This window comes from Macaca fascicularis, chromosome 7 (assembly GCF_037993035.2).
Source record: "Macaca fascicularis isolate 582-1 chromosome 7, T2T-MFA8v1.1".
Taxonomy (NCBI): domain Eukaryota; kingdom Metazoa; phylum Chordata; class Mammalia; order Primates; family Cercopithecidae; genus Macaca; species Macaca fascicularis.
Genome location: NC_088381.1, coordinates 69,431,367 through 69,458,248, shown reverse-complemented (window position 1 = coordinate 69,458,248; position 26,882 = coordinate 69,431,367). Strand labels below are relative to the sequence as shown.

At 43.7% G+C, this 26,882-nt stretch overlaps 1 protein-coding gene, 1 long non-coding RNA gene and 1 pseudogene across 9 annotated transcripts in view; 2 read left to right on the top strand and 1 right to left on the bottom strand.

Moving 5' to 3' along the window:
- LOC102117892 (ubiquitin-conjugating enzyme E2 Q2-like) overlaps positions 1-300 on the bottom strand; it is a 155,436-nt gene extending 155,136 nt beyond the window's left edge. For all 7 annotated transcript variants that reach the window (XR_012415322.1, XR_012415324.1, XR_012415321.1 and 4 more), the window contains exon 1: positions 80-300. Coding sequence is in view for 1 of the 7 variants with exons in the window: in XM_065548372.2 (XP_065404444.1) it covers positions 80-85 (6 nt within the window). In the remaining 6 variants the exon portion in view is untranslated. The remainder of the gene's footprint in view (positions 1-79) is intronic.
- LOC141406940 (uncharacterized) lies at positions 2-21,344 on the top strand. 2 transcript variants are annotated; one of them, XR_012415326.1, is made up of 3 exons: positions 2-228; positions 1,497-1,626; positions 20,899-21,344. It is a non-coding gene; the product is annotated as an uncharacterized lncRNA (long non-coding RNA). The 2 variants fall into 2 exon arrangements; XR_012415327.1 differs by having other exon boundaries at positions 1,497-1,621; positions 20,899-21,338.
- LOC102118246 (MKI67 FHA domain-interacting nucleolar phosphoprotein pseudogene) lies at positions 17,046-17,994 on the top strand (annotated as a pseudogene).
- Positions 21,345-26,882: the final 5,538 nt, after the last annotated feature.

Sequence of the window (26,882 nt, the reverse complement as noted above, 5' to 3'; positions counted from 1 at the left end):
TGCCGCGGCTCCTGGTTCTTGTGGAAGATAGAGGCTAGCAACTTCAGCTTGGCCTTGAACCCTGACAGGGACATCTTACCCTCATTTCCGGCGGGAGGGGCGCGGAAGGTGAGCCGATCCGGAGCCCCTGTCATGGCCACGACCACCCGGCAGGACAGCCCGGCGGAGCTCTGGCCGCTCTGCCTCTCCCCACTGCCTCCACTGTAGTCGGAGCACGGCTGGAAAATGGTAAGGGGCACCGAGGCCTCTGCGGGGAGCTGTGTGGCGGCCTGGGCGGCTGCTCCCCTTGTAACCGACTCCACCGACAGGAGGCCCGGCTCCTGTCAAGCCGCAGCTTAAAAGGGCAACAGCACCACCGCCCCCTCTACCGCCTGGGAAAGGGCTGCCCCCACCTTACCCCCTTCCCTCTCACTCCTTACCCCCGCGCTCCCAGTGCCCACCCATTTCCGCAGGTGCAAGAGTCTGGAGCATGAGTGCGCTTCTGGCTGCCCCCTCCTAGCCTTGACTCAGCACTGCTGGATCCATCTGGTCCGTTCCTGGCACTGGCGGACTGGAGGATCCGGGCAGCACAACCACCAACTCGTGTGTGCGTGTGTGTGTTGGGGGTGCGGGGTGGGGGGCACAAAACCACTAACGTGTGTGTGTGTGTGTATGTATGTGTCTGTCTCCCAAGGGAACAGCACTGCTGAGTTCAGGCTGAGTTCAGTCCTCATGGACTGTAAGCAAAATACACTCACAAGAAGGCTATGTGCTGTTTTGTCTTTTGCAGTGACATCATGTTTGCAGTGACATCATGTGGCTCATGTTTTATGTTTTTCAGAGTTCATTAGTTTCTGTTTGTTCTCAGTTAATATCCAGCTCAATAGATTGTGTAAGTAGAATACCCCCAAACTGAAAGTCACCTACATAAAATATAGTGAAAAATATGTCACTCACTTAAACTATAGTTGAAAACATGTACTCATTAGTTTTGTGTAGCCAACACTGGATATCGGGTAAGGGCACAGGATCCCAGGGCTAGACTGCCTGGGTTCAAGTTCCGATTGAGCCACTTGCTGGCTTTGAAATACTTGACAGCGTTAAGCCTCAGTTTCTTTCTTTTTTTTTTTTTTTTAACTTAATCCCAAATGTGATAGTAAGTCTCAGTTTCTTGATCTGAAAAACAAATTATTCAATGAGAGTGTATGTGAAAAGCTACTATCTGGCTCAGGAAAGTCCTCAGCTTTAGCCCTTATTAGCTATGATTATTATTGTGCTGGCTACACATATATTAATGAGGCAGGAAAATGCTCAAGGATAACAACCAAGTATCCAGATTATTTCATCAGATCGAGACAGATACATATGTGTGTATGCTCATGTTTTAGCTCAGAGCCATTTGTCTAAAAGGCTGTTGAACTCAGAGGCCCAGGCAGTATCAACTTTACTTTGCAGTGGAGCCATCACTTTTGTTAATCAATGAAATTGACATAATGCTCTTTTTTTTTTCTTTTTAGCACCAACCATGTGCCTAGAGCTAACTGTGTCAAGAAGAGCATACTTCAATTGGCTGGAGTGAGCAATTCAACTTGTGGAGGAATGAGAAATGATAGTGTTGAGACAAGAAACATAAAAACCCAGGGTAAGGTAGGAATCACTGAAAGTCAGGCAAAGGAACTGGCATCCAGTGATGAGTCAGGCTTTGCCCGTCTCTGGCCCTACAGATGGCTCTTTGGAAAGGAAAAAATTAAGCCAGGCCCGAGGGCACAGATCCTAAGGGACTGCTGGCAGCTCTAGGCTGTCTATGGAAGAGAAGCAGAGGGTGGCATCTGGTTGAAAGAGGGAGCTGGGGGGCATGGCTTGAGCCTGTGTTTACAGATGGAGTCCCCTGATTCCTGCGACTGGGGAAGGAGATCATGCCTGGATCAGGGGACCTCAAATCAGAACTTTTCCCACCCACACTACTTCTTGTCAGGGCATCTTTCACTGCAAACAACAGATAAACTAGTTGAAAGCTCAGTAGATTCTCATGATGGTGCCCAGCAGGCCAGGCCTAGCTGCCCTTTAACATGTGACTGAGGGTGATGCCACTGGCCCATAAGGACACACTGGAAACTGTTTACATCCATGGACACGCCCTGCCCCACAGAGACAGCTATGCAGGGTTCTTTAGGTTTGGGGTGCTGTGCTGGCAGTTGCCTTATAAATATGTAGGATTAAAATGGGATGCCCTGGGGCTTAGCTGACCTTTACCCCCCACTCTAAAATGAAGGGGCTGCTAGTTTTGTCTGTTTTATGAAAGATGGGTCTGTCATTGTTTTTAGAACCTTTGGAGAAAGATTTCTTGGGAGGAAGCTACCCTGAACGCTCAAGAGATTTTTCTCATTTACTGGCGCACCAGCTTTAGAGTCCAGGTCTTCATCCTGGCTCAGCCACCCTCCAGCTGTGTGGCCTTTGAGAAGTTGCTTGACTACACTGAGTCTCACTGTCACTATGAGTGGAGGTTGCTACATTGCTACTGTGTGGAGCACCTTCCCCCAGGCACTCCTATAGGGTGATGGTGAAGATTAAATGAAATAATGAGGCTGAAGGGGGAGGATCGCTTGAGGCCAGGAGTTTGAGACTAGCCTGAGCAACAAAGCCAGACCTCATTTCTAGGAAAATTTTTTTTGGTTTTTTTTTGAGATAGTCTCACTCTGTTGCCCAGGATGGAGTACAGTGGCATGATCTCAGCTCACTGCAAGCTCTGCCTTTCGGGTTCATGCCATTCTCCTGCCTCAGCCTCTGGAATAACTGGGACTACAGGTGCCCGCCACCACACCTGGCTAATTTTTTGCATTTTTAGTAGAGACAGGGTTTCACCATGTTAGCCAGGATGATCTCGATATCCTGACTTCATGATCCACCCGCCTCAGCCTCCCAAAGTGCTGGGATTACAGGCATGAGCCACCGCACCCAGCCCAAAAATGTATTTTAAAAAATTAGCTGGACTTAATTGTTTATGCCTGTAGTCCCAGCTACTAGGGAGGCTGAGGTGAGACCACTTCAGCCCAAGAGTTTGAGGCTGCAGTGAGCCATGATTGCACCACTGCATTCCAGCCCAGGCAACAGAGAGAGACCCTATCTCAAATAAATGAATGAGTCAGAAAATAAATAAATAAATAAATAAATAAATGAAATAATGCATTCAATTAGTACACTAGTACATGATCAGGCACATGATAAATGCTTGATAAATGGTAGCCCCAATAAGCTTTGTAATGTTTTGGGAGAGAGTGTCCTTTGGACTCAGCCCAGTCACAGAAGCATTTGAAAAGACTGATTTGTATGATGGCTATTTCCTACAGGTAAAAACCTGTACCTCAAGGGACCCAGGGCATTGCCTCAATGGGGCACTTTATTCTATTTACTCTTGTTTTGGGCAGCACCTGTTGCCCTAGGGCTAAGCAGGACTGCTACCACAGACTCAATTGCCAAGAGTATGTCCCTCCCCAAGCTAGCCGTGGGAAAGCCACTTGCATCATAAGACTACAGGAAATCAAAGGGAATAAAAACCACAATTTAGTCACTCACTCTCCAGTTCATGGGAAATAGGTTTTTGCTATTTTGAACAGAGCTGTTAGGAACATTCATTGTCCACATCCCCTGTTTTATATAGGCAAGAATTTCTCTTGGATGTAGAGTAGAATTGCTGGGCTGGGAGGAGTGTGAATATTCAACCTTATGAGATGGAGCCAAACTGTTTTCCAAAGTGGTCATACCAGTGTATACTCCCAGCAGCAGTTCTTAAGAGATCTCAGGATCTCTATCTTCTGATGATGTCACAAGCATTCAAAAAGAATGAATGCCAGCTATAAACAACAATAAAGATGAATCTTAGCAATATAATATTAAGTGAAAAAAGCAAGTTCCAGAAGGATACATACAGCATACTTTATATAACTTGGAAAAGAAAATGTGGGCATGTTGGCTCATGCCTGTAATCCCAGCACTTTGGGAGGCCAAGGCAGGAGGATTGCTTGAGGCCAGGAATTCAAGACCAGCCTAGGTGACACAGCAAAACTCTGTCTCTACAAAAGCTAGAAAAATTAACTGGGTATGGTGGTGCAGGCATTTAGTCCCAGCTACTCATGAGGCTGAGGTGGGAGGATCTCTTGAGTCTAGGTGCTCAAGGTTACAGTGAGCCATGACTGCACCACTGCACTCCAACCTGGGCAACAGAATGAGACCTTGTCTCTAAAGAAAAAAAAAAAGTAAATAAGTAAAATTTAAACACATAATGTGTATATATACTTTAAGATTATATAAAGATAAAATAAAAAACTGTACCTCTAGGGAAGATTGTATAAAGATAAAATAAAAAACTGTATCTCTAGGGGAAGAGAGACATCTGTACACACATGTCATGGCAGCATTATTCACAATAGCCAAAAGACACACGGTACAACATGGGTGAACCTTGAAGACATTATGCTAAGTGAAATAAACCAGCGCAACAAGACAAATGCTGTATGATTCTGCTTGTAGGAGAAATAGAAAGTAAAATGTCAAACTCAGAAATAGAAAGTAAAATGGTGGTTGCCAGCATCTTGGAAGGAGGGGAAAACAGGGAGTTATAAATGGGTGTAGAGTTTGAGTTTTGCAAGATGGAAAGAGTTCTTGGAGGCCAGGAGCAGTGGCTCAAGCCTGTAATCCCAGCACTTTGGGAGGCCGAGACGGGTGGATCACGAGGTCAGGAGATGGAGACCATCCTGGCTAACACGGTGAAACCCCGTCTCTACTAAAAAATACAAAAAACTAGCCGGCCAAAGTGGCGGGCACCTGTAGTCCCAGCTACTTGGGAGGCTGAGGCAGGAGAATGGCGTGAACCCGGGAGGCGGAGCTTGCAGTGAGCTGAGATCTGGCCACTGCACTCCAGCCTGGGTGACAGAGCTAGACTCTGCCTCAAAAAAAAAAAAAGGAAAAAAGAAAAGAAAAGAAAAGAGTTCTTGGAGACAAATCACAGAAGTGTGAATACACTTAGTACTGAACTGCACACTTAACAGTGGTAGTGATGGGAAATTGCATGCCATGTGTATTTTACCACGATTTTGAAAAGAAAAAAGGAACTTAAGGGAACTAAGAATGTGAGATTCAGGAAAGTGATTCCCTGTGGTAGGGGGAAGTAATAGGGAGTTGGGAACATGGGACAGTGGTGTGTCACCAGCTGCAAGTTGTCAAGGTCCTAACTAATTTTGCATAGTGAGTTTCCTTTAAAAATAGTGCTTATTGTATTTTTAAAATAAACAGACATATTAAAGTGCTCCTGCATTTTACCAATGGGAGAGTGTGTCATGAACCAGGGATAAGATCGATCCAATTATCTACACCTGAAGGGAAAGATATTCAACCTCAAAATTACCTGTAGGAAATTATAAACTGTTTTAAAATTTACAGTAAGGATGTAAACATCTCTCCTGACATTTTCCTTTTGTCATTTTCATGAAGTCCTGACTTAAAGAACCCTTCTTTAAATTACTGCAGATAGAAGGTACACATAGAAAACTGAACCAGGAAGATTCCCATCTGGCAATTTTAGTCACATTTAGTCATATTTCTCCACCCAAGAGAAACAAAGAGAAGCTTGTCCCTTCAGAAAGCTATGATTTTTTTAAAAAAATTCAACAAAATACTAATTTATTAAATAATACAAGTGACAATTTGGTTGCAAGTTGGCAGCTCAAAATTTCTAATTTTTAATATGATTGATCCATAATAAATGTGATAATTGACTTATTCTGGTTCAGATTTGTTATCAGATGTTGATTTAACAAGGTTTTGTTCAGGTCTGTTTATGTCATGGGGTCACAATATATGTTTTAGAGCTGAAAGTAACTATAGAGATTATCTTGTCCAGAGATAGCAAATTCTTGGCACACTTGCCTCTAGTCCCCAAACCCATGCTCATGGCAGACATTGCTAATCAATAGCAGGATGTTTCCCTCACAAGCCTGGTCTACCTCAGAATCCTTTCTACACAGATTTCCAAGCAGCCACTTGGTCCCAGTCCATGATTTGAATCCTATTGGCATCCCTTAATCTAGTCCAACTGTCTGCTTGTACAGATGGAGAAACACAGTAAGGAGGTGAATTATGCAAAGTCACACAGGAGACAAAATTTATTCACATTTTCTGAGCTCTAGTCCAGTGTCTTTCTCATTACCTTTGAGGCATCCCTTCCTTTGTGTCTCTGATATAAACCAGGCACTCTTGTCATCACAGGAATCCCAGGCTCTGCTGATTCAATGAGCTGAATCCAACTCACAATATGCAGCTCCACTCATGGATGTTTTTCTTTCTGGGATTGCAGGCCTCTCTCTTCCTCTCTGTCCTTTCAGCTGCTACTCACACTGGTGGTGACGGCTTCCACGGAGGAGAACGCATCCTCCTTATCTTCTGTGAACCTCCTCTTGCATCTCCCCAAAGTGCTTTACAAGCAAACTACAGCACTGCCAGCTTTGGGGGTGGTCATAACTTATTTTATGCTGGCCACTGAGCTCCCCTCCATGGTTGCATTGTTGACATGGAGCAGATTCTGCTTCATTGCCTGAAATGATTCCCCCTCCAAAACCACCACTCCACCTGCATACACAAATGACTGAAGATTTCTTTCTCCGAGAAAACCTACAAACTCCAAATTGTAAGATAAATGAAATGGAGACCAAATTACAAAAGCAGGTAATTGGCTGTGATCCATGTGAAATAGCTGTGGAAACAAAACTGAAGACCATCTAGTGCCTTCTGAAATTGGCCTTAATTAAGATGCTTTTACGAAGCTGGGAAAAGGCAGGCAGCAGCTCAGGATCTTTAGTGCCACAAAATAATGGAAAGGCCTTTAACCTCTGAAAGGGATACCAGGAGCAGGCAGGGCATTATCCTCTTCTTTGAACCATGAGAGGACATTTTACAACCTCTGCCAAGATGCCTCGATTCAAATTAAAATTCAAGTGGTTTTGCCAGTCCCTCCTCCAAGTGAGAAGTACATACCTCCTCTTAAAGCCATAGGAAAGGCATCGGAGAGAACTGGCTGTCTTCTCATTTTGGACATGAGAAAGTGGGGCACAGATCAGACAAGAACTGGCCATAAGTCACACCTGGGGACTCAAAGCTTAAAGTCAGAGCTCTGTATCATAACGAGTGGCCCTTGCTTGGGTGCCTGGGAAAGGGACGTACCAAACAGAGCAAAGAAACCTGCAACTGATGGCAGCCTCCTGGGGGAACACACTGCTGGTGGTGGCAAAAGGACAGCAAGGGGCCTCGCAATCAGAGGTGAGAGAGGACAGACCAGCACTGAAACTGATGAGTCAACTGTGTTAGCATGGTGCTGTTGCATTGCAGATATTCTCTCTTTTAATTATCTCAACAAATCTGGGTGATTAAACCCATTTCATGGATGAGAACATGGAGGCTCAGAGACAGTAAGTAACTTGTCTAAGGTGGTCTCATTACAAGTTAGCTGTGCAGGCTGGGTACAGTGGCTCATGCCTATAATCCCAAAACTTTGGGAGGCCAAGGCAGGAGGATCACCTGTGGTCAGGAATGTGAGACCAGCCTGGCCAACATGGTGAAACCCTGTCTCCACTAAAAATACAAATATTACCCAGGCATGGTGGTGGATACCTGTAATCCTAGCTGCTCGAGAGGCTGAGACAGGAGAATAGCTTGAACCCAGGAGGCAGATGTTGCAGTGATCTGAGATCATGTCACTACACTCCAGCCTGGATGACAGAGCAAGACTCCATCACAAAAAAAAAAAAAAAAAAAAAAAAAAAAAAAAAAAAAAAAAAGGTTCAAAAGCATTAGAAACCAAATAAATGTGATGAAAACAGTGAGATTTTCTGCTTACAGACCAGCAAAGAGGACAAATGGAAGGGGGAAACTGCAGCTCTGCCACTGTTGTTGGGAGTATAAACCGAACCAATTTTTCTGCAGGATAATTTTTAAATTTCTATGAAAAACCCTAAAACTGTTTTATGTTATTTTCCTCCAGAAATTCTACTTCTTTGAATTCATTCCAAAAATGCTTGCTCGAATCCATTAAAAAATATATGTAAGAAAATTTACTTCTGGGGTGGCAATGATTAAGTTAATATACATCAATCTATTAAAAATGATGCCAAAGATAGATTTGCTGCCATAGTGACAAGATAGTGACAAAAGACTATATAACAATTCTACTTTTTAAAATGTTTATATGCATGAAAAAGTATAAAAAGCAACAAACCAGAATGTTTTGAGTGGCAAAATTAGAGACTTTTCTTCATATTTGTCTTCCAAATTATTACAAAAAGAATGTGATTTTCTTTATAATCAGGGAGACATATTATTTTCATTTATTTATATTTAAATTTCTTTTCTTTTCCTTATTTTTTCTCATGTATATATCACATGTAGTCTAGAGAGCTTGAATCCCTGCCTCTTGAGGTAAATCAGCCCATTTCTGTCTCTATAAATTTGCCTTTTTTGGACATTTCAAGTCAATGGAATTATACAGCATGTGGTCTTGTGTCTGGCTTTTTTACTTAGCTAATGTTTTTGAGGTTGGTTCATGACATATTGTAGCTGGACGAGCCACAGACAAAACTCCTCAGGCGCTGGGTTAAAGAAGGAAGGAGCTTTATTCAGCTGGGAGCTTCGGCAGACTTGCATCTCAAAAGCTGAGCTGCCCAAGTGAGCACTGCCTGTCCGTTTTAAGGGTTTACAACTCTAAGGGCGTCTGCGTGAGAGGGTCATAATTGATTGAGCAAGCAAGGGGTACATGACCAGGGACTGCATGCACCAGTAATTGGAATGGAACAGAACAGGACAGGGATTTTCACAATGCTTTTCCATACAATGTCTGGAATCTATAGATAACACAAGCAGTTTGGTGAGGGGTTGATTTTTAACTATCAGGCCCAGGGCACATGCTGGGCTATCTGCCTGTGGATTTCATTTCTGCCTTTTAGTTTTCACTTCTTCTTTCTTTGGAGGCAGAAATTGGGCATAAGACAATATGAGAGGTGGTCTCCTCCCTTATTCCCCCCTTTGAGAACTTCACTCATTAGTGAGAGTTCTCACTTTTATCCTCACTACCTATGTCTTCTAGTAGGACAAATCGATAGTGATTTGTATAGTACACTTTTGCTGAAGCATTTTGGTGAACTAAAGTAGTGATGAAGGTTTTTATCATTTGAAGGAGTACAGGTAGCAAACAAGGGAGTAGTAAGCGGGTTCCTATTACTATTATAATTTCTATTATAAGAGTTTTAAATCCTCCTAGCTCCAGAAATCATTTTCTAAACATGGCCCCAGGATTAAATCCATGCCACACTTGCATGGGCACAGGTACCAATTTTGTCATATCTTTATGTCTTCAACTACTTGCCCTTGAACATCTATGTGTAGACAGGAATTGGTAAGGTTGAATTTCCTACAGACCCCTCCCTCAGTGCTAGCAAGTAGTTGAGAGCCAATCTATTTTGATAGATAGCATTTCTCATCTTAGTTTCTTGGCAGGCCAGAATAGTCAAGGTTCTGCCGGTTTTATTAGTGATTATTTCTCTTTTTTTCTTTTTTCTTTTGTCTTTTTTTTTTTTTTTTTTTTTTTTTTGAGATGGAGTCTCACTCTGTCACCCAGGCTGGAGTGCACTGGCACATCTCAGTTCACTGCAACCTCCACCTCCTGGGTTCATGCCATTCTCCTGCCTCAGCCTCCTAAGGAGCTGGTACCACAGGTGCCCACCACCACACCTGGCTATTTTTTGTGTGTTTTTAGTAGAGACAGGGTTTCATGGTGTCAGCCAGAATGGTCTCAATCTCCTGACCTCGTGATCCACCTGTCTCAGCCTCCCAAAGTGCTGGGATTACAGGTGTGAGCCACTGCACCCAGCCTCTAAGACAACTTGTAACTGTATGATTTGGTTAAGCATGTAAATGGGGGTCTGGTGTCCCCTCGAGCTGTCTTGTGCCCAAGTAGCAGGCCCATAGTATTGTATGATTTTTTTAGGGGACCATTTATTGTCTTTCCGATTACCTATAGCTTTTTTTGTTTGTTTGTTTGTTTGTGTTTGTTTGCAGGAAGCATAGATAGGGAAGCCCAGGAGTTCACCTGTTTTTATGGGCAGTAGGAAGAAGGATGGTTTAATAGTGCCAGTAACACAACTACCTGCCTACTGGTAGGGTAATTTGGCATAAACTCTATGCCTGCATATTCAGTATAATCCAGTGGGGGCTGTCCAGTCCTGGTGGGACTCTGGGTAGGTCCACACAGTTTGCAACTTTGAGAATTTACTAAATGGATTCTTTTTACTATGGCCTAGACCCCACCAGATGACTGTTTTTAATTTTATGTTAAAAACTGTGACCATGGGGGGCTCAGATGGGTTATAACACACATCAGGCTGGTCACTTCCTGGGCTACATACCTTGTACTGGGTGGCATTATACAAACAAGTCCCTTTTAGAGTTCCAGCACATTTATAATAACTGTAGAAGAAAAAGAAAATTTTAACTTTTTGCCCTACCTTAGTGACCTGATGTATACACTGGGAACAGTCCTTAGTTTGAGGAAGGTCAGTTGAAGTCCCTACTGTACAAGTCCAAAATTTAAGGAAAATAAGTCCCATGGTGAGTATCCTCGTGCTTTGGCCATGCATGGACCAGTCAGTTTCTGGGTGTGACTGGAGCAGGGCTTATCATCTTCTTCAGAGTCACTTTGCAGGGATTGTTTGGGCTTGGTCTCACCTCCTAGGTCTCAGGTGCTGTGGGTTTCACGCAGCTGTGGTGGATCCAGGCTGGGATTCCTTTTACTTTTACAGCTGTGGGAGTGGTCAAGACAATGGTCTGGGGTCCTTTTCATTGTGGCTGCAAGGGGGCTATGTTCTAATCCTTGATCTACACCTGATCACCTTTGCTGTCCTCTGTAACAAGTCAGCCACAAACATCAGTCCATTGTCTGAACCAATTCATAAGGGCTGTCCAAATCTAGGGATGAGATCTCCACGTTTGGGCATCTGGGTGAAGTCTACTTGGAGATCTTCAAAGGGGGCTGTTATATAAGCCTGTATGCCAGGCAGGACAGTTGGACCTTGCCTAGCATTGTGCTGCTGGGAGATGACACACTGCTGTGCCACTGTTTTGGCAAGGGCTGACAGACACAAGATGTAGAAGTACCAGCTTAATTTTTCAAGTGACTCTTGGCCTAGGTGGGTGGTCTCATGCACAGCCAGTATGACTGCAGCTCCTAGCAGTTGTGACACAGCTATTCTTCCATCCAATAACCAGATCCATCCTTCTTCTAATACCTGCCCTCCCTCTGGTTGATGAAATGCCGGGGTGAAAGGGATAGCCAATTGGACTAAAGCACAAGTGCCATTCCAATTATTCGGCAGTGTCCAGTAAAGGTCCACCACAATACCACCACACATCCGCTCAGGGATGAACAAGGGCTGACTTATTGGTAAGCTCTTGAAAATTCTTAAGCTCACTGCATCCCTTCAGGTCTCCAAGAAACACTAAATTTCCTTCCTGTCTTGACAGACATGAAGTGAACTTAGTGTTGGGAGACAGAAGCTGGATGGCCCTCAGGGGCTGACCCGCAGGGTGTCGTACTTTGGGATATAGCAGAGAGGGAGATTAGCACAACTTATTACTCCAGGCTGTAGAATCCTGGAAAAGAGCTACCATGCAGTCCATGCCTAGTCGACTGAAGGACCACCTTAGTGGAAAGGGGATAATCTGGGCCTCTGGGCTGCCATGCACACAAGCATAACAATTGCTTTCATTTAACATGCGGAAGGAATATTTGATCCATTCCAACCAGGCATTTACATCTTGATATCCTGTCTTAATTGTCAAGGTTTGTTTTAAGCCTTTAACAACTATGATACTCTAGTAAAATGAACGTATGGTTTTAGGAAATTACAAAAACCAGTTGGGGCAGTCCATCCTTGCTCTTTAGTGGTCACAGAACATTGGACCAACTACAGAATAAAAGCTCTACTTTGGGGATGGGCAAGACTCCTGGCTGACACTGGGGTCTTTATCAAAATGTCCTCAGATTAAATGGTCCTAATTTACTAATGCCTAGTCTGAGGAGAGTCAGGAGGGACAGAAGTACTTTTCTGAATTAGAGAGCTGTCTTTGACTTGGTCAGTCCCTACAGGTTATAACAAGGCAAGCATTAAATGCAATAGTTTGGGGTGAAATTGACTTGGTTATGTTAATAACTAGATGGTCAGCAATAGAGCGAGGAAAGAGGAAACAGTAATAGAATAAATAAAAGAGTTAAATTTTTCTTAGCTTTAGTTTGGTAGGGTTTTCCCCTGGAGCTATGGCCCATGACTCTAGAGGGGGTGGTGCTTTCTTGACTCAGGTGTGATGAGTCCATCCCTTTTCTGTATGAACAGCAGTCTCGGTGGTTAGGAGCACAAGGTAGGGTCCTTCCCAGGCTGGCTTGAGTTGTCCTTCTTTCCACCCTTTGATGAGAACATGATCTTCAGGCTGGTGCTGGTTTACCGGAAATTTTAGATGTGGTATATGTCCTAAAAGACTTTTAGTTTTGAGGGAAAGGAAAGTGGAAGATAAACCAAGTATATAATTTTTAAGAAATTGACCTTTTGTTTTAAATGTGGGGGCATCAGCAGTGGACTTTATAGTCCTTGGTGCCTTCTTACTGAGGAATTTTGTTTAGTACTTATTTTTGTTAGTTTTTAGAGCAGAGAAAGCCAAATACCATTTTATATTTGGCAATGCTTTCTGTATGATTTTTATACCCGATGAGCTAAATTTCACCTTTATATTAGTGTGTTATTAATGTTAAACTTAATTTTAATAAAACTTAGTAGACATATTTATTCAATTTTTAATGTCTGACCATAAGGTAAGATTTTTATAGACTCTTTTTAACCTTTTATAATTTTTGTTAAAGAACAGGTTAGTGCCTTAAGAAAAACCCATTGTGTTTTTACTTTAAGGTCCAGTTCACAGAAAAACTGGATGATGCCCCTTTAACTTTAGCTAATATGTTTACACGCAGAATTTTCTTTACCACTAACATTTTAAAACATACCTAGACCTTCAAAACAAAAAAATTTTTAACCTTTTAATGTAGGTAAAATCCACATTCTTATGCCTCCTTATAATCCTTTTACCAGAAGTATATTTTACTTTCCTTAAACATCTTGCACATAAACTGTTTTTTCAATAGTTTTACATTCAGGAGGCCTAATTACTTTTAAATTATACAACATTTCTTGCATAAATTCTTTTTTCATGACTTTTGCAGACAATTCTTTGACATGTCTGAACTTTCTGACTTACTATAAACATTTCTTTCTTTAAAAAACCAGTTAATTTATTTCAGGACAAGAATTTACCATATAATATTCTTTCTACATAAATTCTGCACCCTTTTTTTTCCTTTTTTTTTTTTTCAAAGATGATACCCACTCTTTTCCAAAGTGAACTTCCTTTATGTCTGTGGACTAGACTGTCTAAGGCCACAAGATTAGAAGTTACTATAATACATGTTACACTGTTAACTTTTAGCAAACTTTACCTTTGTTGAAAGTCTTGTAAGTTTGGGATTTCAGTTTTCCTTTACTATTAATAAGACTTTGTTTAGTCCAAACTAACTTAGAATTTGTATAGATGGCTTTTTTTTTTTTTTTCCTGCAATCACCCAGGAGGAACCATCTATCATCCTGTGTTGAAGGGAGTTCCCCCTAGGTCTGGTTGGACCTTTGTATGGTAATTAAGATTTAGATCCCCTGTTAGGAAACCTGTGGGGTTAAGGGAATTTTCAGTGGTTAATGTTAAATCATGTTTTTTTGTTTGTTTGTTTTGTTTTTTTAACAGAATAGCCCTATACCTTAAGATTTTTAAGTTAGTAAGCTACATTTTTGCCTTTTTTTTTTTTTAACTTAGGTTTCTTCTGAACTGGTGAGGTGTGCTCACAATGAGGTTTCCTCTAAAACTTATTTTTCTATTTTCTTCTGTTAGCAAAGCAGTTGCTGCTACACATTGAATGCATTTGGGCCATCTGCAGGATACTGGGTTAAGGATTTTTTGACAGGAAGGCTATGGGTTATCAGTGGCCTCAGTGTTTTCAGGGTATGCCCTTATTTACACTGACAACAAAGTGGTATTGGAGTGTTATAGGGTAACAGAGAATACCTTTAATTATCAATTATAGGTTTTAAATTTACCTTGACTTTTAAAGGAATAGGGTACACTTTTTTTTAACTACTTGTATATCTCTCTCTTTCTCTCTTTCTTTCTCTCTTTGACTTTCTGTCTCTGTCTCTGACTTTCCTTTTGCCTCTGTCTCTTCCTCTCTCTATGCCTCTCTCTCTTTCTCCCTCTCTCCTTGACTCCCTCTTTGTCTCTCTGTCTCTTCCTCTCTCTCTTTACCTCTTTTCCTCTCTGTCTCTTTCCTCTCTCTCTCTCTCTCTCTCTCTGCTGGTCTTTCTTTGCCTCTTCCAGCTGCTTATGCTGCTGATCTCTCAACCACTGTTGGGGGCATCTAAAAGCAGCTGTAACCAAGTGTCTATGTACGGGAACTGGTCTGGCTTCCTGGCTTACAGGTTACCTGTGCTATACCTTTGAAACAAGGGACCTGTCCAGGCTTCCTTCTGATGGCCAACCCATGTCTAATGCTGGCCAGTCTATTTCACACAAAGTTCTAAATTTTCCTGGTGTCATAGTAACACCATAATCTCCCTTAAATCCTTTCTTGAAATTTTTCAATATAGTTCCTAGTGGGGTGGGTTTACTTTGTGCCTGACCCATGCTTCCTTGAGACAAAACACCACACTCACACCACACGCACACCACAAAATAAAGAATGGGCAAAAAGGGAACACACACAATTTTACAGTTTACACCAAACCAGGCTTAAAACCAAAATCAGAGTATCAACAAATCCAAGCCAGGTCAAAACCAAAGTATCAAGCAATCCAAGTCAAGTCAAAAACAAAAACCAAAGTGCCGGTACAGGCATGCTGTGGGTGATCAGGTCACACTTCCACTCAAAAGAAGTGGGCAAGTTTTACCAAGTTTCAGATGTCTGGACTCCAAGTGCCAGTTCCTTCCCAGTGTTCAGCCACTATGTTGATCCTCCGCAGGGGCCTGTCACATGCTGCTCTGGCGAGGCATCCTTCTGGGTCAATTGCCTACCTGGCAGCCCTCTTTGGATCTGCCTTATTCAGGCCGGTTGAAGTCCCCCACAGAGGTGCTCCACAGGGCAGGCCTAAGTCACCTAAGGGGCTGCCTCGACAGTCCACCAATCACCTTGCTTCCCGGTCAGGGAACCAAGAAATGTAGCAGGACTAGCAGCAGACAAAACTCCTCAGACACTGGATTAAAGAAGGAAGGAGCTTTATTCAGCTGGGAGCTTCGGCAGACTTGCCTCTGAAAAGCCAAGTTCCCTGAGTGAGCAATTCCTGTCCCTTTTAAGGGCTTACAACTCTAAGGGGGTCTGTGTGAGAGGGTCGCGATAGATTGAGCAAGCAATCACCCCAGACTGGACCAGGGAATCTCTCGGTTTTCTAGAGTATCCTATCTCCATTTACAAAGCTGAACAGTATTAAAGACCCTGCTGCCTTTGTTAGGCAGATTTGGAGGGGAGGCCCAACAGCAAGGGTGGAGAGGAAAAAGAGAGGGGAGCTCGTGGAACAGGAAGCCCCCCAGGGTCCATGCATGGTTCCCAGTTGTTGAGGATGCTGTGGATGGGGAAGTGCTGATGGTGTCCTGAGGCAGCCTAGCACCTCCACTGGGCCCAGAAGGTCTTGACTTTGGACCCTTACCCATGTTCCAGAAGTGTTTAAAAGCTGTTTTGTTGTTGTTGTTGTTGTTATTTTCCTAAATAATTGTTATTTGGTAGTTATTAATCTTTCTTTGGGAGAGAGACAGGGCTTTAAAACTGAAGAACATAATGTTCATGAAAATATCAAAAATGGAAAAATGTTACTTTGCAAACAATTTGCTATACAAACCAAATGGCAGTTGTTGAGAATCTCAATAAAACATTAAATGCATTTGCTGCTTTTAGAAGAAATAAAGAAAAAAATGCATTTGCTGGCAGTGGTACCATTTGCCTAAGGTTGGGTCACTGTGTCATCATACTGTGGTGGGGGGTATACTGTGGTGTATTTGTGTGAAACTTCTCATCTCAGGCTGGATCATAATCTTAGCTGCAGTTTCCCTTCCAAATAGGTTACAAAGTAGTAAAACATGGGCTTGGAAGTGACAAACCTAAGTGAATCATTCAGCTTTAAAAAAAAAATCCAATAAAACTAACTTTTAATAATCCTGAGGTTGGTTTTTGAAACAATAGGTACAATTATTTACTCTAAGCATCTGGTTATGATTTTGAATCAGTAATACATACTGTCTCCACCTTTTTTTTTTAAGTGGAAACAGAGGTTTCATCCAGAAAACCCCAAACCCCAAAACAGTGAATTATTATTATTTTTGTTTTTTTAGACAGGGTGTCACTCTGTCGCCCAGGCTGGAGTGGAGTGGTGGATCTCAGCTCACTGCAGCCTTAACCTCCCACCTCATGAGTAGCTTGGACCACAGGCACCACTGCGCCTGGCTAATTTATTGTATTTTTTGTACAGATGGGGTTTTGCCATGTCACCCAGGGTGGTCTCAAACTTCTAGGCTCAAGCGGTTCACCCACTTTAGCCTTCCACAGTGCTGTGACTCAGGCATGAGCCACCGTGTCTAGCCTGCAGTAACGTTTTAAAACATAAGTTCAAGCATCTCTTCTTTACTCCTTTAATTGGAGGTATGTCTTCTCTCATTGTCCTCATCTTTGGTGTTTCCCCAGAGTTCACTGCTGACTGGATGTACAACATATATTTCAAAGTCAAGGGTGGGTGCGGTGGCTCATGCCTATAATCCCAGTGCTTTGGGAGTCAGGTCAGGCAGATTGCTCAAGACCAGCCTGGGCAATGTGGCGAAACCCTGCTTGTATTAAAAATACAAGAAAATGAGTGTTTCTGGGAGCACTACATGGAGTTGGTGTCGCTACTTTTGGCATGGTGGCCTTTTCCGACCTGTCTGGGCCAATCCTGTCACTGAACCTGCAGGAAGATGCCAAGTTTCAAAAAGACATGGCACAGGTTCACAAGCAGATAACCTGGGAAAACAAACAAGAACAACTTATTCCTGAAGTAGTGTATGTGCACCACCTACCTAACCTACTGAACGAAACCCAGATCCTATTCAATTTCTCCCAGTGTGGCACTGTTACAAGGTTCAGACTATCCAGAAAGAAAAGGACTGGAAATAGCAAAGGCTATGCAAGTGTGGAGTGGAGTCTGAGGATATTGCCAAGATAGTTGCTGAAATGTTGAACAACTACCTGTTTGGTGAAAGACTCTCAGAGTGTCATTTTATGCCACCTGAGGAAGTCAGAAAGAACTCTTTAAAGACTGGGATATTCCATTTAAGCAGCCATCATATCCATCAGTGAAGCATATAATCAGAATCGGCACTTACACAAAAGCTGCAGATGGAGGGGCGATTTAAAAGAAAGAAAGATTACTCAGGAAGAACTAGCTTGAAAAGGAATTCATTATGATTTTCCTCCTTTGATTTTACAGAAAATGGAAAGTATTTCAAAAACAAATCTTCGGATGTCTACAAAAGGCCAGGTTTTATGTAAGAAGAAGAAGAAGTTTTAGGCACTCCTGACTCTCCTGAGAAGACTGCGGATACCCAGGGCCTCACACCAGTTTGCACATCAACATTTTTGGAGAGAGGAAAATCTGAAGTGGCTGTAATGAATAATGATGATGAAGATAATGAAATAGTTTTCAAAAAGCCCATATCCTGTGTAAAAGAAAAAATACAAGAGACTCAAACACCTATACATTCACAGAAAAAAAGATGAAGAAAAAGCATTCAGTGATTTTCAATGTATAATATGTAAGATTTCTTCTGAAAAATATAATATTGTTATGAGGCAAATACAAAAAATTAGCTGGGTGTGGTGGCTCATGACTGTAGTCCCAACTACTTGGGAGGCTGAAGTGGGAGGATTACCTGAGCCCAAGAAGTTGAAGCTACAGTGAGCCGTGATTGCGCCACTGCACTCCAGCCAAGTAAAATTACATTTATCTTAGCCTATTCTGGCTGGCTTAAGAGGGATTTGTATTAAGAATACAATAGGCAATCTCACAGACGTCTAAATACAGAACTCAACATATGATCACACCATGGAAGGACTGGGCTGGGAGGTTATTTTTCTCTCCTGCATGCCTTTCTCTGGACCTGTGCTCCATGCTTGTGCTTTGCTCTGCCGATGGACGTTTGGCACGTGCTCCAGGCTCCTCCAGCCTCTCAGGCTTTGGCTTGCCCTGGCAGTAGCCCTGGTCCCAGTGTTACTGGACCTTTCCATACAGATGTTCCTCTGCAAAACATCTATTGAACACTCTCTGGGTCATTTCCAATGAGAGGATAGAGAATCTGATCTGCCTAGCAGTGGGGGTGGGAGTTCCATAGTTGTCCCTGGATGTGTAGTGCTGCCCTTTCCAGAGACTCGAGGAGGGGCCGGATATCCAAAAACAGGGTGTGGCGGGGGGGCATCAGTAATACAGTCTACTTCAACAAGAAAGTATGAAGTAGAGGCGGTGACTCATGCCTGTAATCCCAGCACTTTAGGAGGCCGAGGAAGGCTGATTACTTGAACTCAGGAGTTTGAGACCAGGCTGAGCAACACGGCAAAACCCCATCTCTACTAAAAATACAAAAAATTAGCTGGGTGTGGTGGCACATGCCTGTAGTCCTAGCTACTCAGGAGGCTGAGGGGGAAGCTTGCTTAAGCCCAGGAAGTCAAGGCTGCAGTGAGCCGAGATCATGATGCCACTGCACTCCGCCTGGGTGACAGAGTGAGACCCTGTCTCAAAAAAAAAAAGAAGTATAAAGTGGAAGCATCTGTATGCATGATTGAAGTCGTGTTTTCCATATATTTTTTCCACCTTGCCTTTTTCTCTCTGCAACACTGTATCTGAAGCTTTTCCCTATGTTATCGAGTATTCATAAGCATTATTTGAATGATTGCATCAGATCCATTATCTGGACTCATTGTCATTTATCCATCTGTGGTTGCTGGAGATACTGCCCTTTCTGCCACACTCAGTCACCCTTCTGACCTTGCTCTGTGTCCAGTTATCTACTAATACACATACTGGTCATTTAGGACTTAAAGTTAAGAATAAATAGTTATCACAGTTTCTAACACTTCACAGAGAATGTAGCTCCCTAAAAATAGAATGGCTTGGTGGTTATAATTTTAAAGTAAAATAGACAAATTGATATTGAATTTTTTTTTTCTTTTTTTGAGATGGAGTCTCACTCTGTCGCTGAGGCTGGAGTGCAGTGGTGCGATCTCAGCTCACTGCAAGCTCCGCCTTCCGGGTTCACGCCATTCTCCTGCCTCAGCCTCCCAAGTAGCTGGGACTACAGGTGCCTGCCACCACACCCAACTAACTTTTTGTATTTTTAGTAGAGTTGATGTTTCACTGTGTTAGCCAGGAGGTCTCAATCTCCTGACCTCGTGATCCGCCCACCTCAGCCTCCCAAAGTGCTGGGATTACAGGCATAAGCCACCATGCCTGGCTGATATTGAAATTAACATTTTGCTTTCTTCTTTTATCTATTTTTCACTTCTCTGTCATTTTGATGGATAAAGTTTCATTTGGAAGGATTTTTATTTCAAAATAGAAATAGCATATGACATGAGAATGGGAACTCTGAAAGGTTCAACTTTCTAGTCATTAGTTTCCTAAGATTGTCACAAAAACTACATATGGTCAATCATGATTGCCCTGTATTAAAAGTGAGTTAACATTATGCACAACTTAAGCACAGTACTTTCCATCAGATATAGAAAAATAAGTGGTGTGTTTGGAGAAGTATTGGGCTAGGAGTCAGGAAGCTTGACTGTTAGTCCCAACCCTGCTTCTTCAGCTGAGCGCCCGTGGCAATAATTCAGCAGCTATTTCTTAAATATCTAATGAGTTTCAGGCCTTGTAGTTGGGCTGGGAATACAGACATAGATATTGCATTCATGATTCTCCAAGTGTCCCCTCCTCACGTGGCTCACAGTGAGCTTTCTTATGCATTGTGTAAATCTGTCTCCTAACAGGCCTCAACTCTCTCCAACCTGCTTCCCAGGGCAGTTATGAGGATCAAATGAGAGAGAATATGTATGAAAGCAAATTCGAAATGATTTTAAAATGCTATAAAAATATTACCTATGCCGGGCGCAGTGGCTCAAGCCTGTAATCCCAGCACTTTGGGAGGCTGAGGCGGGTGGATCAGGAGGTCAGGAGATGGAGACCATCCTGGCTAACATGGTGAAACCCCGTCTCTACTAAAAAAATACAAAAAAAAAAAACTAGCCGGGCGAGGTGGCGGGCGCCTGTAGACCCAGCTACTGGGCAGGCTGAGGCAGGAGAATGGCGTAAACCTGGGAGGCGGAGCTTGCAGTGAGCTGAGATCCGGCCACTGCACTCCAGCCTGGGCGACAGAGCGAGACTCCACCTCAAAAAAAAAATATATATATATATATATTACTTATGGAAAATTATTTAAAGATCCTTAGAATTTTAAATAAACAGTACATTAACCTGAGTTCTCTATGGTTTTTATTTTAAATAGATATGAAAGTTTTACAATGAATCACTGATATGGTTGAAAATCTTAGCTTGATTATTCTCCAAAAATGATACAGTGGTTTTTGTGATGAATTTTCTAAAATTGCCAGCCAAAAAAAAACCAAAACCTTTTTTGAGTTGAGTGACTGGATCTGTCAAAGGAACATTGACCGTGTAATGGAGAAATGTTTTCCGTGTTCACTAACAACTTGCCTTTGCTTGATTCCAGCTGCAGCATATCATGAGTGATGAGATCTGTATACACTGATGTATATAGATCAGTGTATACAGATACACTGACCTTTACCTGGCAGAAAACAATAATGGGGCCACCGGAGGCCAGCCGAACACACAGAACTCAAGAAGCCTTCTGGAGTCAACGTATCCGCAGAAAGCCGAGCAGCTAATGTCAGATGAGAAATGCTTTAAGGTGAGAGTTGCTCATGTAGTCAAAGACCTTGCTGGTGACAGTGTAAGTTGTTAGGATTCTCTGAATCAGAAGTTAAAGCCAGGATACTTTGACCCTGCGATTCTACTCCTGGAACTTTTTAGAGTTCCTAATGAGTTCAGCAGAAAAACACAAAGTGGAAGTAACCATCTTCCTGGACAGTCTACTTAGTTTCTTTCTTGCTTTAAAAAAAAAAAAAAAAAAAAAAAAAAAAAAAAAAATCTAGTTATATATGATTTTTACAATTTTGTATTCTTCTTTTTCTCTGAACATTTTTCATAGTATACTCTGTATATATAATTGTTAAAAAAAAAAAAAAAAAAAAAGGCCGGGCGCGGTGGCTCAAGCCTGTAATCCCAGCACTTTGGGAGGCCGAGACGGGCGGATCACGAGGTCAGGAGATCGAGACCATCCTGGCTAACACGGTGAAACCCCGTCTCTACTAAAAAATACAAAAAACTAGCCGGGCGAGGTGGCGGGCGCCTGTAGTCCCAGCTACTCGGGAGGCTGAGGCAGGAGAATGGCGTAAACCCGGGAGGCGGAGCTTGCAGTGAGCTGAGATCCGGCCACTGCACTCCAGCCTGGGCGGCAGAGCGAGACTCCGTCTCAAAAAAAAAAAAAAAAAAAAAAAAGTTGGTACATGAAACCCATGGTCATGGCTATTATAGAAAAGAAAATGTAGGCCTGGCACACGTGGCTCACACTTGTAATCCCAGCACTCTGGGAGGCCGAGGTGGGCAGATTGCTTGAGACCAGCTTGGGAAACATGGCAAAACCCTATCTTTGCAAAAAATACAAGAATACAAAAATTAGCCAGGGGTGGTGGCATGTGCCTGTAGTCCCAGCTACTCAGGAGACAGAGGTGGGAGGATCGCTTAAGCCTGGGGGGTCGAGGCTGCAGTGAGCCCTGATCACATCACTGCCCTCCAGCTTGGGTGACAGAGTAAGAACCTATCTCAAAAAAAAAAAAAAAAAAAAGGGAGATAACCAAAAAAAGTCACCTTAGAATTCTTTCCTGAAATTACCGTTGATGACATTTCTAGACTTTTCTATGCTTGAGTATATATTTTCAAGGAGTTTATACTGGACAAATGGTCTTTCACTTTATTTATTTTGAGACAGGGTCATGCTCTGTTGCACAGGCTGGAATGCAGTGGCGTGATCCTGGCTCACTGCAACCTCTACCTCCTGGGTTCAAGCTATCATCATGCCTCAGCCACCCTAGTAGCTGGAATTACAGGCATGTGCCACCACACTGGCTAATTTTTGTATTTTTATGTGTGTCAGATCCCAGGGTCCAGGTCCAGCCTATGCTGAAGTCTGAGGGGAGTGGGTGGGTGAGCAGAAAGAACACTCCGGGGGGACATACGCAGGTGAAAGATAGTTTTATTCAGCGGCAGCTCTCATTAACAGCTTCCTTACACTAGCTCTCTTATTAGCATCTTACTCTTACATTGTTCACCTGTCTCAGCATCTTGAGCCAGCTGCCCCCACACACAGCTGCATAGACGGCTCTCTCTTGCCTTCAGGGTCAGCAGCTTAACTCCTTCTCTCTCTGGGCACGAGCAAGCCCAGCTGTGTCCTGGCTCCCTCCCATCTGTCTGCAAAGTGGACAGCTTTGGCTCTCTCTTTCTCTGGGTGCCAGTGCGCTCATCATGTCAAGCCATGTTGAGCCAAGCTGAGCCAAGCCCCAAAGAGCCATATCTCTTATGCACAACGTCAACAGGGTAGTTATGCCTTTTACAGACAATAGTGGCATAAAGCCAGGTATGAACTTACACAAACAGGTTATATTACAAGTGGAGCTGTGTGCTTGCACACCAAACTCGAGCCATGCAGGCCTGCCTATCTGCCTCGGCCTATTCCTTGACCAAAGCACATCCATGTACCTTGCAATGTAGTTTTGCTGTGTTGGCCAGGCTGGTCTCCAACTCCTGGACTCAAGTGATCTGTCTGCCTCAGCCTCCAAGTGCTGGGATTATAGGCGTGAGCCACTGCATCTGACCTGAAATGGCGTATTTTTGCTCAGTTAGCAACACTTCTGGGTGTTTAATGTCTTTTCTATGGCTATTTGATATTCACTTTATAGAGAATTAAAGCCTGTATTGTTGGACATTTACATTGTTTCCAAGTTTTCACCATTATAACTGTATTTGTATGTATATATTATTTTCTTGCCAGGCTGTAAGCTTTACTAGCAGAGAGGAATTTTTAAAGCTTTAAAAGAACACTGAGCTGGATCTAGCTTCTGGCTCTGTGTTTATTGACTAGTGGTGTGCCTTGAGAAACCAGAACTCTCTGAATTTCAGTTTTGTCTCTGTGTAAATGAAGAAGGTTGAAATAAAAAAATCTCAAATGTCCTTCCAGGCTCTGATCTTCTCCATGTGATTCTGATAGTTACCTCGTCTGCAGAAAGCCCTTAGGGTAACGGCCCTGAGAATCTCAGGGTTCTGAAAGGGGAGATCCATGTGCCATCACCATTGATAGTTGTTTTATGAAAAACATGGTTTGCTTGCCTCTATTGGTGTGTTGCTTTTAAGTATGGATTTTTTTTTAATTACCAGGGAGCCCCTGCAACATTTTTGGAAAAAACATCATTCTCCCAGAGCAGATTGTGCTTGTGACCTTGGGCCATGATGCGGCCATAGCCTGGTGTCAATGTGGGGCAGCAATGATGACACACTTCATCCTGCTGTAAGGCCTTGTTGGGGGCTCTTTGCCTAGTGTCCAGGCAAGGGACAGCTGCCCTTCTCTTAGCAAGGAAAGGGGGCTACTTCTTTTAGCCCAGAGCATTCCGTGGAAACTGGAGGTTCGAAGTTCTCAGATGTATCCACTTAAGTTTCCCCATACCAGATATCAGGATCCCATTCCTCTCCTCCCCTCCCCTCCTCTTTCTTTTCTTTTCTTTTCTCTTTCTTTTTCTGTCTGCCTTTCTCTCTTTTTGAGATGGGATCTTACTCTGTCGCCCAGGCTGTAGTGCAGTGAAGTGATCTCAGTTCACTGCAATCTCTGCCTCTTGGGCTCAGGCAATCCTCCCACCTCAGTCTCCTGGGTAGCTGGGACCACAGGCACGTGCTACCACATCTGGCTAATTTTTGTATTTTTTACAGAGATGGGTTTTCACCATATTGCCCAGGCTGGTCTCGAACTCCCGGGCTCAAGTGATCCTCCTGCCTCCGCCTCCCAAAGTGCTGGGATTACAGGTATGAGCCACTGCACTCAGCTCTCCTTTTCCTTAAGTAATTCTAAATAAAAAAAGACTAAATCATAAAATAAAATTTGTGTTTTTTGGGGAAATGATACAAAACTTCCATGACAGCTGACATTAAAATAGTTTATTTCTTGATTTTCTGCTGTGTGCAGGTGTGTGTGTGCACACTGGTCATTTGGTGCCCTATGTGTGTACTTTCTGTAGCTACTGGGTCAATCTGCACAATGTCTGACTCCACAATTTCCAGCAAACAAAAGCTCTACACAGCCTAATTTTCAAGCAGTCAAGACTGAAGCAGCAGTCTCCTTCTGGGTTTAATTAGAATTAAACTGCCAGGGTGTACTTGTGTGGGAAACTGATACTTTTCAGCAAGAAATTTCCAGGTGAGGCCTGTCACCCTCCAGTGTAACTCTAGGGCCTGCTTGACAGGGGGACTGGCTTTGGCTGGAGGCTGGGTCCAGAGAGCTCTCCTGGCATGGCACATTCCCATCCGAGGGAGGGAGCTCTGTTGGGAGCATGAGATGGATGAAGAAGACCCATCCATTAGGAAAGTGGCCCTTGGTCCGTCCAGTTCTAATGGAGGAGGGTGCTTGGTGCAATAACCACTTCTTATGGGGAAACTAGTCGGAGACATGGGCATTCATTGTCTTTCCCATGTGTGCCCCACCAGGGCCCAAACTTGAGGGGTGAAAAGTTCCAAGAGACAGATCAAGAGTGGTGGGCATGCCATGACTGCCCAGGCTGTGCTCCTCCCACCACCCCCCGGTCCTGCCCTCTGGAACCCTGGGCAGGCTGGTGGAAGTCCTTTTTGTGGTCTGGGCTTCTGGTCAGGATGCCTATGGCTTCCTAACACCCACGTGGGGCAGCCTAGTGTAAAGATCCTTAAAGTGGGAGAACAGCAATTGATAAAGTGAACCCAAGATATGACTAAAACTATCTCTGATGGCAAAGCCTTTGATGCTGAAGAGTCTGGCCCATAGAACGATGGCCCTGAGCATGGCACTTCTGACCAAATACCTCACTCTGACCTACTGAGCATATGAGCCTAGCCTTGCTCACAGTCGGGGCTGGAGGAAGACCTCATGGAGTCCAGGTGATAACTGCATTTCCTGTGTGCCTGTCACAGCTGATTACACCCACACTGTCCTCTGCCCCAGTGAGCCCAACCCTGCCATGCCCTGCCATTGTAGTCAGGACTCTTTGGGTATAAGTGACGGAAAATTCATTCGAGTTGGCTTAGGCAAGAAGGGAAGTTCATTGGTCAGTAAGTTAGTCACGCACAGGGCAGGGAACAGCTGGGCCTCAGGAATACCTGGACTCAGAGTCACCAGCGCTGTCAGGATTTGCAGGCTCCTTCCCTTGTCTCTGTCTCCACCTCAGTCTGCAGATCAGTTTTGTGCTCTCAGAGAAACTTTCTTCACAAGGTTGGAATGAGGCTGTTGGCAGCATGAGGCTTCCATCTTCCTGGCTTTGCCCCCAAGAAAGGATGGGGCTCTCTGCATTCATTCCTTTTCAGAGAATTCCAGAAGAAAGTTTCTGCTTGGTCTGGTCTGGATTGGCTGGGTAGCTGGGACACTAGAACTTCCAAGCCCTCTAGTGTCATGTGGTTGAAATAGGGTGGGGAGATGTATTAGTCAGTTCAGGATGCCATGCCAAAATACCACAGACTGGGTGGCTTAAACCACAAACATTTATTTCTCACAGTTCTGGAGGCTGGGAAATCCAAGACTAAAGTGCCAGCAAGGTAGGTTACATTCTGAAGCCTCTTCTCTTGTCCCATAGGTGGCTGCCATATTGTGTGCTCATGTGACCGCTTCTTTGTATTTGTGCAGACAGTGAGTGCACTCTCTGGTGTCTCATCTTAGACTAATCCTACTGAATCAGGGCCCCACCCTTAGGACCTCATTTAACTTTAATGACTTCCTGGGAGGCCTCATCTCCAAATGCAGCCACACAGAGGGTTAGGGCTTCAACATATGAATTTGGAGGAGACAGAGACATTCAGTCCATGAAAACTATTCATGAAAAAAGGGGTGCAGTGGCTAGAAAAGGGGCAGACAAAACTACAACTGTCTCCCCACTTCCCCCAATACACAGTACACACACACACACACACACACACACACATGCATACACAACGCTGCTTTTGCCCCTTCCCCACAAGGCCACTCCCCACTCCATGATTATTTACCTCCCTCCTGTCCTACTCTCTGGAGCTGCCCCTTCTCCTAAGTTGTCCTGTGGCTCACTGAATGCTGCATGCAGGTAGGGGCATGTAAATGTAGCCCGGAACTGGGGGCCTCCTGGACCATGTGTGTCCTGAGCCCCACCATGGGACTGGCAGGAAGTGGGTCTCACCCATGTCTATTCTCCTCAGGCAGAGCCTAGCCCTGGGACATGAGCTCAGTGGGTGCTGCAGCTTTGTTGGATTCACCTAGGGCACGTTTTCCCCACATCCACTTATAAGGTTCCCAGGACCTTGACACCTCTGTCCTTGGAAGAAAAGAATGAGATTATCCAGCTCACATGAACCTGCTGGTGGCTTCCCACAATA